Source organism: Lichenostomus cassidix, chromosome 4, assembly GCF_008360975.1.
Source record: "Lichenostomus cassidix isolate B80296 chromosome 4, HeHo_3.0, whole genome shotgun sequence".
NCBI lineage: Eukaryota > Metazoa > Chordata > Aves > Passeriformes > Meliphagidae > Lichenostomus > Lichenostomus cassidix.
The window spans coordinates 22,380,319-22,392,178 of NC_139484.1; the positions used below are offsets into that span (position 1 = coordinate 22,380,319).

General features: G+C 39.0%; 1 protein-coding gene across 10 annotated transcripts in view; it reads right to left on the reverse strand.

Moving 5' to 3' along the window:
- The window catches only part of WDFY3 (WD repeat and FYVE domain containing 3), a 152,190-nt gene that overhangs the window by 12,032 nt on the left and 128,298 nt on the right, over positions 1 to 11,860 (reverse strand). For 8 of the 10 annotated variants that reach the window (XM_085058239.1, XM_085058240.1, XM_085058245.1 and 5 more), the window contains 14 exons: positions 11,229 to 11,282; positions 9,263 to 9,431; positions 8,926 to 9,089; positions 8,022 to 8,170; positions 7,637 to 7,757; positions 7,308 to 7,393; positions 6,952 to 7,032; positions 6,493 to 6,547; positions 6,013 to 6,132; positions 5,190 to 5,307; positions 3,952 to 4,058; positions 3,273 to 3,426; positions 1,593 to 1,684; positions 1,053 to 1,265 (listed from right to left, as the gene is read on the reverse strand). In XM_085058239.1, the coding sequence (XP_084914365.1) occupies positions 1,053 to 1,265; positions 1,593 to 1,684; positions 3,273 to 3,426; positions 3,952 to 4,058; positions 5,190 to 5,307; positions 6,013 to 6,132; positions 6,493 to 6,547; positions 6,952 to 7,032; positions 7,308 to 7,393; positions 7,637 to 7,757; positions 8,022 to 8,170; positions 8,926 to 9,089; positions 9,263 to 9,431; positions 11,229 to 11,282 (1,683 nt within the window). The remainder of the gene's footprint in view (positions 1 to 1,052; positions 1,266 to 1,592; positions 1,685 to 3,272; positions 3,427 to 3,951; positions 4,059 to 5,189; positions 5,308 to 6,012; positions 6,133 to 6,492; positions 6,548 to 6,951; positions 7,033 to 7,307; positions 7,394 to 7,636; positions 7,758 to 8,021; positions 8,171 to 8,925; positions 9,090 to 9,262; positions 9,432 to 11,228; positions 11,283 to 11,860) is intronic. The other 2 variants (XM_085058246.1, XM_085058244.1) reach the window with 1 other exon arrangement.

Here is an 11,860-nt window from a genome sequence, read left to right on the forward strand (position 1 = left end):
CACCTAACAGACATCTGAAGATGCAGGCAGAGCTCTGGACTCAGCTGCAGTGCTCTTCTATTGCCTTGCCCTCTGCCTCAGTCCCTGTCTGTCCATCTGGCTTTATCATCACAACCCAGGGATTGGTTATTACTTAGGAGGAGAAAACCCTACAGCAACTACATAATTGCATTATTGAGAGAGAGCAAGGAAGGGAAAGGAGAAAAGTCACAGAAGACAGATGTACAGTTCTTGGCCTTCCTTCCAAGCAATGAGAAACAGACAGCTCTGAATGGGCTGTCCTGAAACATTATGTACTGAGAGTTAAGAGTTTCCAACACATGGGTTGAGTTTCCAGTGAATTGTTAAAGGTATCTATGGCTTCCACCAAATCTAGGATTGGAAATATTCACCAATGACACTTAGGATTTTCACTGGATAGCAAAAAGACTCTAAAGAAATGCCCAATAAAAAACCTCCCCAAAATAACCAATACTGAAACCCCCCAAACCTGAACCCCCAGATTTATTATGACATTGAATTATTTAATGTAATGTCTTCAAGAGAGCACAAACTTTAATGCTGCACCAAAAATGGGTCTTTACAGCTCCTTAACTACAGCTGTCCTACATGAGTGAATCACCAAAGTGACTGGGGTAAAAAAAAGAAGCATAAAATATTATAGAAATCATTTTATTGCAGAGTAACTTCAAATACCTCAGCACTAGATATTACTTTGAAGTTGCACTTTCACTCCTCCCCTATGACTTTGCAGCAAGAACACACTTCTTTTTTTTATGCTGATTTTTAGAGTTGACCCATAATTGGTTATACCTTTATTTTAAGGATGTAAAGGGGTAAATAAAGACATTTCTAATCTCACAAGCAAAGCCCAGAGTAATACTTTGTGTCATTTATGATGGAAACATAAATGATTTCACATCACTGGAAGAATACTTATGGATAAACACTCCCAAGAAGTTTCACTCCTAGAACACCTTCCTGTTTTATATTAACTGGAAAATAAGAATTTTAGTGTTAACTGGAAAGTAAGAATTCTATGACGGGTATACCTGCTTTGGTATCTGTCCAAAGTTATTAATGAATCCTATGGTAGCTGTCTCTTTTAATGGATCATTGATGTTATATATGTCCACTTGTCCCTCATAGAAGAGATGGTGAAAGACATTTACAGCTTCTACTGCAGCAGGACCTTGCTGTTTATAGCCAAAGATCAAGTCAATCCACTCATGCAGGTGAGCACTCACAAAGTCACATTCCAGAGCCTGAAATTCAAAAGGCATGCATTAAAACTAGACAAATTGCTCACTGTCTGAGCTTACTACACCTGCCATGAGGAAAAATGCAGAACATATTTTGACATATTTTTGTTATGTTTTGATAAAGCTTTTCACTGAAGCAAGTCTTGCCTCCACATAATCTGTAGCCAAAAAGCAAGGGGAGGAACCACTGGTTCTACAGACCTTGGCAACAATCAGACATCAACCCTGAACTTAAAGACTGGCCTGTGACTGCACAAATTGAGCTTAGATAAATGTGCAGTGGAAAGTCCCAAGAAACATTTTCTACTGTCATCATTAAAACAAAATTACCTCCCGATGGACTCTGATAAACTCACGAGGATCTCCTTTTGCCCATGGAGGGAGTATTACATCACCAAGTTTAGTGCCATTTTGTTTGCAACCTAGTAAAAAACAAAAAGAAGGAAAAAAATTGGAGAGAAGCATTGAAACTGAACTGCAACAGCAAAGGTGAAAAAAGTGGGGAGAAAAAAGAAAAAAAATCAAATTCTACTATCTTGCCTCCATAAAGGAAGCCATTTCAGTATTTTCTTTAAAATACTATGTTGGCTTTAAACATCAGGCAATAAAACATGAAAAATTCTGGCTCTGTTGTTTAGGTAAGATTGTTTTCATGAGAAAGAATTCAAATATTCCTTGCTGAGGCTTCTGCAGAGGACGATAGTGTTGTATCATAGAATGAAATGATCGTGTTACTCCTGCCTGTACTCCTGTGATGTGTAGCCAAATACTCATTTCCTAACAGTGCATAGCTAACTGCTATCCCCCACAAGCTCCATGCCCAAGGATACTGGTGATTGCCCTGCTGTGCCCATGGCCTGGGCACATGACATTCATCCTGTCCTGGAGAGCTCCCTTCTCACTCTGGACATTAAATGGTGGTATGTTGTGATTACCAAAATATATTGGTAAGACTCCTCACTTAAATTCTTGTTCTGTCCCTTGTTGTCAAGAGACAATTCCAACTTCCTGTCAACTCAGAGGATCACCAACACATTTCAAAGTTTACAGAGGCACACAAAAAATAAGCCCAATGCTCCAACAGAAACATTGCTTGCATCACCAGACTTCGAATCTTCCTTTCTTTTTAGCTAGGAGGAAGGGGAGCAGGACTGCTACAAATAAATGCAATAAAAAGGACTGCAGTGTTTGACAATTGTTCCTAAAAAACCCTTGTCTACTGTTGTTGCAAATGATCAGTGAATTTCTGGACTCCAATGGTTACAGTCCAAAATTATCAGATAGGTGGACAAGAGTCTAACATTTTTTCAGTAATGCCCATATTCTTCTGCATAAAATATACCTGAGAGAGGTTTTGCAGAGTATTGTTTGGGTTTTGCTTTTCTTTTTTTTTGTAAGATTGTTCTTCCAATCTCTTACAATAGATTTTGAATAAAGGCTTTGAGGCCATTAAAACCTATGACTTGATTAATCTTTATTATAGCTATTAGATTCACAGCACAGAGCTCAGAATCTAAGAGATTAATGCCACTGTTAAGAGTGAAATATAATAAGTAACACATATCTCCTACAGACAACAGGTCTCCTACATGACTCCTGTTGAATAATCACTGTCACAAAAGCCATGACAATTCAAAAAAATATTTAGGAATACTTTCAAACTAAGTTCTAAAAGTGAAGATTGTCAAACAGATTTTGAGAAGCTTAAAAAAATAAGCAACAAAGATGGCAAACACCATCATGGAATAGCAGGTTACATGGAGAAAAACACAAAGCAGAAAAACTCTAAGCATAACATGATGATCTGTGCATTTTGAACTGGCAAAAAACCAAAAATTGACAAAAACACATCACTCCGAACAAAAATCCTTTCAGGGACTTGTTACCAAATCTCAAAAGAGATTTTATATTAACTGCTTAAAATGAACACTCACTGCTTGAGAAAATATCTCACATCTGTCTGGCTCTGTTCTCCCCCCACAGCACTGCTATCAAGCTCTTATATCCTACCTAGGTCAAAATTGTTGGAATTGAGCAGGAACTCAGGGAGGTAGAAGAACTCTGGGATGAGCTCCTTCACGTCTGCCATGTTGTGCTTGGAGGCAGAGTACCAGGCCTCCCGCACGCTGTGGAACATCCGGTCAGCCAGGTCGAAGTGACCACCCTGCCGGGCAGAGAGAGGAGCACGTCAGCATCACAGCATCCCTCAGCACAGCAGGCTTTGCCAGGAAGGCAAATCAGAACACCCTCTGCCTAATGAAGACACTAGAACACAGCACATTTCTTCCCCTAACACAACACATCTAATCAGCTACGTTACTTTTAGGTACGTGATAACAGTAGACACAGATGCAGATACACGGAACTTTAAGAAAAGAGTCATCTCTCTGATTTCAAGTTTAGTCTCTTTCAGAGAAACAGCAAAATATTTTTCACAGTGAAGCTTGCTTTGGTTTTTGTCTGCTGATACTTTGTTCTGCATACATTCAGAAAACGTTCAAACTACAAGAAAAAGTGAATTCCATCACGTCCTTTAAAATGACACATCAAAAACCTGCCAGGCAGTAACAATTCTGCTGAGAGGTATTTCTTTTATGATATTTGATGAAAACAAAGCTGACTAATCATATTTCTCAGTGATGTCTGAAATACACGGCAGGCAAGAAACATGAAGTGATGTAATTTTTACCTGTAACCGTAAGAAAATCTGAGTGAAAGGCTCCATCCGGACGAGATAGGAAGCCACGATCATGGCTGAGGAATAGTGGGTCCCATAGTGATAAGCTGGAGTTTCCCCTGCAGATTAAACAAACATAAACATAGGAGAAATCAAGTAGTTAAGTGACAGAATCAGTACTAATAGAACAAAAAATCTAACACTGTATTTTAATTACTCTGTGGCCTTGGACATATTCAAAATTAGAATGTTATTTTCATTCTCAGAAGTCTGAAGGCTTTATGCTTTACATTTTGTCACTTGAGTTTTGGCTGCAGTGCAGTAGTCCTAATTGAATGGGCTTCTGCAGAGCAGTACTGAATGGTTAGTCATTTTTTATTTTAACTAATTGAAATGCTGCAGTGCAGCTATGGTGATTTCTGCTGAAGGAACATTTAAAAACTTTAAAAAAATTTTTGGTCTTATTTTTTACTGGAGTTTTTAAGTCTTGGGCAGAAATACATATCAGAACTGTTGGCTACATATTTCGTACAGCTTTTACTTTCTTAATTTCCTGGTAAAAAGTCTGCATAAGTACATATAGAAAATACTGATTCATATCTAGAAATTAATGTCTTTGCCACCTGCTGTTGCTTGACACAGAACTGCACTGCAGTAGTTAAACAGGCTTCTGCTTTTGATAAAAACACACAAGAAAACTTGTCTTGCCAAACACAAAAGTTTTCAATATATGAGGAAGCTCTAAAATCATAAATATGTTACTTAACTGCATCTCATTCTGAGGTTTTATTTAGCTAAAAAGCTGCTGTTCCCTTAGCCAAAAAACATGCATTAAGATTAGAAATGAAAAAGCTAGCATACTGCTAATGCAGAAGCATTTTAGTTCTTGGTACTACTTATTTTCATGCAGCAGCAGTCAAACTGTATTAGCAGACACATCTGGTTGTGTGCTTCATGTGCCTGCCCATTCCAGTCTTTAGCCAATGTTAAACTCATCTAAATGTGCACCTGCTCTTTGTTTTCACATATAAATGAAGCTGTCATTGGATTTAAAACAAACAACACAGGAAGAAAGACAATATCCCTTTGTTCTAATTTAGTGTTTGTTGGACAGCCACTAAAAACATGGCAGAATTCTGCACATCTGTACCCAGACACCTTTACTCATAATATAAAAATACATTAATCTCTCCCATAATGTAACAGGCGCATGTCCCTCTGCTCCTTCTGCAGTGTGGATTATTACTTACCATTGGGATCTTCCCAGTCCTTGTATCGCTTCTTGTACTGGGCTAGCCTGTCTTCTGTTTGAGCTCCCATGGGCTTGGCCAGGTTTCTGAACGTTTTGGGATTTGTAAGATCCAGTTCCTTTAAAAATGAAACAGACAACAATTTTATAAAACCAAACCAAATCCTTTCAACACTGCTGATTACCATAGTTAACACCACCTACCTCCTAAGGCTGTTATCCCTGCTTTCTATACACACAGTAGGTGTAATGTTGGATATGCTAAAAATAGTCCTTCAGTCTGATCCAAGGCAGTGTGTTTTATTTTAAATCACATCTGGGCTCTGCATAACTTTTGCTCTGCTCCTCTCATCCTGTCCCCAATTCCCTCTAATTTTTTCTTGAATTCTCGACAAGCACCCTTAGTAATATTTTATGTATGGTGGCAATGGCTGTGCACAAAAGCATTAATAGGAGGTTTCACCTTTTTCAAAAGCAAATGCTTTTGCAATCACCATGGGGCCAGATTTCATACACCCTAGCAGAGTTTTCTGGACAAAGATGCTTTCTCTGTGGGCTTAGAATACTTGAGGATATTCAGTTTAAAGCTAACGCAGACACTTACTGCTGCAAGACACACTGCTGCAAGGTAGAGAGGCAAATGTCTCTCTATGGATCCCAGCCCTCACCTGTGCACAGTCCATTGGTAAAATCAGTGCAGGCAAGGACCTGCTCCCATGGGACAGCCAAGATTCTCTAATACTCTCCCCTCTGGTAAGTGGGAGAAACCAAACAGAAACTTCCAACTTATGAAAGATTACTGACAAGGCTGACAAGGTATTTACCTCTGAGTCATAGTCTGCGAGGATCCAGGGAAACACAGGGTACTGCATGAGGTCGTTATAGGATCTGCCAGCCAGAGTGTTTAGGTGCATCAGGTACTGGAAATTACTGATTTCTCCTCTCTTAAGGAAGACAGATAATAGCACAGTAAGGTTTTCACTCTACAATAATCAAATGTCTACACTGCCAGACTGTCAGTGTTCAGCTCTCCCCAAACATATAAAATTTACTTCCATATTGCAATGCTCACTCTACTTTTACTACAGCCTTCCCCCACATTTTCAACAGTAGAACCATTTCCTATTTGATGATGATATTGTGAAATACTACAAACTAAATGCTGAGATACACTTTCTATAATGGTAGAATATTTCATCCCCCTGTATGAATAAGAGGATGCAACTTTTGTGTACTGATTATTTAAGTATCACTACAAAATGTGGAATTTAATACAAAAAATACCCCCAAATTTTCATACTTACTTCCCATCTTTGAGTAACAGATTTTTCTCCCACTAAAGTGCTAAGCAAGCCAGACCTAGCGGGAAGAAGAAAGTGCATTTTTTGACTTAGCAGTAAGAGCTGGGTTACATCTTCACAAGACAATCAAAAATTTCAAGATTAGAAGTTATAAATTGCGACAACTGGAGAAACATGTCTTTGTTCCTTGTTGCTTTAGCAGTACCTTTTTTATCTTATTCTAAACACACACTGCAAAAATTATGCACGTCAATTATGCAATTCAGTGCAAGTGGAGGCTGATGAGTAAAATATTTTTAACAACTTGGATAAATCTGATGGCTTCAGCACACCAATTTGTTTCAGAATCTGTCTACTGATAATGTTAATTCTGATACTCTCCAGATAATCTTGACATTAATGCAAGCACCATTTATTGGAAAGTGATGAGCTACAGAGGTTGTGAGGAACAGAACGACCTACCCTTGCTCTACGCTGGTGTTTGGTCTCTGCCCAGACACTGACTCTGAGCTGTCGGTCAGAGATGGCACCACAGCCAAAAACCTGCAGCAAGCAGTTAAAAGATTATGATTAGTGTTTCTGTCCTTGGGATGTCATCTCCTGAGAAGCAGCATGCATTTAGTACAGTTACAGACTTCCTTTTGAGCAGCTATGCAATATCTTCAACAAAATCAGAGGAGCCTCTTCTCACTGAAGGCATGTAGTGCCTTCTAGTGGCTCTTTCCTGCATCACTAAGGTGCTACCAGGCACCAAAAAAAGCCTCCACATAGATATTTGCAAACATTCATGTTAAATGTTCTAACTTGTTTTACAATACCTTTGATAAACTTTGTTTCTAACCCCTTTCTGGAAAGCTAGAAGATAGTTCCGTCCGTCTCCTGAGAACACTTCAATTGCAATTGGCTGAAAACAAAGAGGATAAACCCATGTCAACACTGACTTATTTTTTTGTCGCCTCTGAAGGTTAGGCAAAGACCACAATAACCCAAACGTCTCTACAAGGATGCCCAACTTAAACATGTCAATTTTAACAGTGAATAGCTTTGTTTTCCAAGTACTCATCAGCTAAGTGCTGATTTTAATTTTTAAAAATTATCAGAAAACTCTGAAGTTGTTTCGTCTACCCAAATATGGTGTCCAAGTTACCTGCAAAAGGTATCTCCTTTTATGCACTTCCTTGATATCTTCATATGCGAAAATGCTGCAAGTTCTTTTGAGCTGACTTGGACCCTGTCTTGCTCCCCTAGGTATGATTGGCTCATGCATCCTATAAATGAACATAAACAGTAAGAGAGTAGTGATTAAAAAGAAGAGAAATTTAAAGAATTATCCTCTTAATTCATATGAGAATACCATTACAGAAACAGCTGATTTTCACAACATACCATACTCCAAATTGCTCAATGTAAGCACATGCACCTGAGATCTTCCTGCATCTTACATTACCTTGGAGTCGATTCCTTAAAAATCTCACTAAATACTTCTTGTTCAGCTTCCAAGGATCAAGAAAACTCTCTACTAATGTACTCACTTTGGAGGCAGAGTCTCGATGTCCCGTATTTCCCTGGTGGCTGTCATGGTGAAGCCATCGATGACGTAGAAGTGCTCCTTCCCAAAGAGAAGCAGCCCCTCGCTGGTGTCAAGGCCCTGAACCCGAGCACAGCGGTACATGTGCTGGATCTGGGAGGAAAACCACATGCTTAGGGAAAGCAGGTTGAGGAGCTCAGGCTCACTAAGTGCTTTATCACTAGTACATACAGCAAAATTCCTGTCATTCTCTCCTTTAATCAGACCTAATGCCAGTGACTAGCAGCTGGGGATAGGGCTGGATAAAGCATCATTGATATGACATAAATGTATCTATTTACCAATTTATCCACTTGCACTGTGCTTCCTGAAGGTATTTTAAAACTTGTGGCCTACTCAACCATTATCACAACGTTGTTTACTGGTATACTTCAGATACACAATGTCTGAAATACTGAATACACAGCATGGTAAATCAACATTGATCTTGAGGATAAAATACTACTAAGAACTGAGGTTCTCCATTCTAACGAAGAGAATAATTAATTAGGAACAATGTGCCAAGGTCAGCATTTATATTTTAAATGTATGTTTTCTGTCCCGACGCATTAAGTTGACAGGACAATGAACCAAGTAAGGGATAGTTCACAGCTTTCATTTCAGGACAGGTGAATTTTTCCCTTCCAAGACGGTTAAAAAAAAAAAAAATTAAAAAAAAAAAAAATTAAAAAATGAATGCTTCCAGTACAATGTTTTTAGGGTCAGGCGCACAAAGTACACATTTCAAGGAAGAAGTTGATGAAATATACAGATCAGGGAAGGTATACAGGACATCTATTCATGCTTGTGACATGTAATGAAGAAATTGCAATGCAGTAAGTTCTCAGTGAGTTTGAAGCATGTAGTACCTTCTCTCCTTCTTCAAGAAGTCGAAGCAACGTTGTATTGTCAGTCTTCTCCTCTTCATCAATTGAACTTCCCTCAACAATTTGATCCTGTGATTGGTCCTGGTTCTCATCATCTCCTCCATCAGGAGCAGAGCGAGATCGTTTCAGGGGAGGCTTCACCAGGCCTGGAAAAGAATAGAGATGGATAAATAAAACCTGAGACACAAAAAATTTACTTCACAAAATCTATAATCTTCCAATTACTGACCCAATGCTAAGAGAGAAAAACAGAGTCCTGCAGGACCTATGGTTATCTAAATGAAAAGGCATGAGAAGATGGCAAACCAAACAATCTAACCTTTGACTCTTGCAATAGTGTCCTCCCCATGCTCTGGCTCCTGCTGAGTTGTTTCACCCACTGTGTTCTCTTCTATGGCGTCCTGGAAGACTGCGGGGTTTCCGGAAGCCAGGCGCATGTAGTACTCCTTGCTGTCGTAACTGATGGCTCTTCGGTAGCGAGCAGGTTTCTTGGAAACAATGCAAGAAATTGCTTGGTCAGTCAACTCCTCACTCAGCCCCTCAGGGAAGGTGCTTCAGGAACAGGGTGTGCAGCACAGGGCATGCCCATCAAGTGTTTTGTGCGTGCTCATACGCCAACACAGACAGGAACAGAGACTCTTCAGGAGATCTGATCTGTCGGCTCATTTGCTGGGAGCTATTGAGCCACTCAAGTAATAATGGGGATGCAGAAAAGCCTGCAGATAAAACTACAACATGGGGAATAAGCATGGCCAGTATGTTATGAACTGTCATAAAAGGCTGGGATTCTTGTGCTTAAGACTGATTGCTCAGAAGGCCATTTTAGCATCTTTTAAACTCCCTACCAATGTATGCTGCTTATTTGTTAGTCAGCTGACTTCTTTGTTAGGAAGTAGTTTGAATAAAAAAATTGCTTCAAGAAGATACAGCTATGTGGAAGTTGGTATGAACTAAAAGCACCCTGGGATCAACTTTAAGACTCAAAAATTCTTCATTAATTCAGTTGCTTCTTTTTCTAGTGAAGATTCTGATGGTCTATTGGCAGGAGACTGGCATGAGAATTTGCATTTACCTGAAGTTATTATTTGAGCACTGTTTGTACCTTTGGGTGGTGTTTTTAATCTTTTTTTGTGGTTTGGGGGTTTTTGCTTTACTGAGGGTTTGTTTTGGTTTGGGTTTATTTTGTGTGTGTGGTGTTTTTGTCCTCTGTCTGCCCCAACCCTCATCACAGGCTAATTCTTATCTTCCTCACTTAATTAAGGAAGCAATATTCAGAACAGAAATCAAACTAACTTCATTACAAGTTGGGATGAAGATCAGCAACACAGAAATTTATTAGTCAGGTCAAATTGGCTACCCCCAAAAATCAAAAATTCAAGGCACTGTAATTTAATTTGCTCGCTTATGTTTAACCGAGTCTTCACTCCTTATCAGCACAAAAACACCACTTAAGCAATGTTTAAAATGTCTGTGGAAACAACTTACGCATAACCTACAAAGAAAAATCCTTAATAGCACTGCTAAGGTGAAGAAAGTGAAACAGTAGCAATTTATATTAGATATTCTGTATAATAGGATTTTACTTTCATTTATATGAATTAGTTTATTGAAGGTAATTCAAAATGAGTGAATGCACATTACACACTGTACTTAGTGATGGGCAAGACTGCGACTCTAATTAACAGAGAAGAGCATAATACTGAAATGCTTGCAGAGGAGCCACTTCCAAACATGTCTGTTCTTTTCAAGACAGGATTCATATTTTTTAAGCAAATGTGTGTATTTTATTAATAGCAAAACTGAGAAGAGTCAGCTAAGACAAAATTAATATGGGCTTTAACAAAACGCAGCCTTCTACAGCCCATTATGGCCAAAAAGGGGAAAAAATGCTCATCAGATCCTCTCTTAGAAGGAAACACTTTCCCAGTAAGTGCTTCCAAGTGCTTGTGTTGCCCATTACTAAATGTGTTCCACTGACCATTAGTTCAGGTCCCAAAGCCACAACACTCCACACAGTGAGAACAGTGGTAGCACAGCCCAACACAGCCTGTTAGTGTGCAGCAAAGAAGGGAAGATCTACAGAAAGTTTTATTAGGTGAAGGTTGAGGACAGCACAGTAACACCTTCTAATGTAATTACTGAAAAAAACCCTTAGGCCTGGAATTATTTACTAACAGAGCAAGTTGAAAGCCAAACGTAGAAGCCTTGTTAAAACTGCCTAACATGCAGGAGGAAAAAGTTGTATTTATTTTACATTCTTTTGGTCATTGTACTTGTTTCTTTACCTTTTGAGGAATGGTATCATCAGATGTCTCAGGAAGTCTACTTGAGAAGTCAGACTGGAAACAGGGCATCAATTACATAAGCATCAGAGAAAGAACACTTTTGAGAAGAATGTATGATGGCATGTTCTCTACTTCATGTGAATTTGACTGTCCTACAGCTACTGTGTGTCAGACCACAATCAGGTAAAAATATCTAATGGTTTAAAACTGACTGACTGCTATGTTTTCTCTGCTTTTCTAAAGTACTTTGACACTCAGGCTTAATTTGCGGGAAAAAGAAATCCTGCATGCATGCATGCATGCCTAAAAAGACATAGTAACGACTACTTAATCTCTTAAAAACAGTGTTCCAAAATCAACAGGAGTTAACTGCTAAGCTTTCAAAGGCCATGCACATTTCTGATACACAGCCCACCTTCATCTTCATGCACTGATGAAAGTATATTACACAAGTGAACCCAAACCAAGGCCTGTGGCCCTTTTTCTTTTTTTTTTTTCTCATGTCACTCTTTTCCACATTATCTCAATTAAAGCCAAGAACCCAGACTGAAACCTCACATAGTTATGGTACTTTCAGCCTCTAGAGACTTGTGAAGACGCCTATGCTGTTTGCTGGCAGGATCACTCAGCAC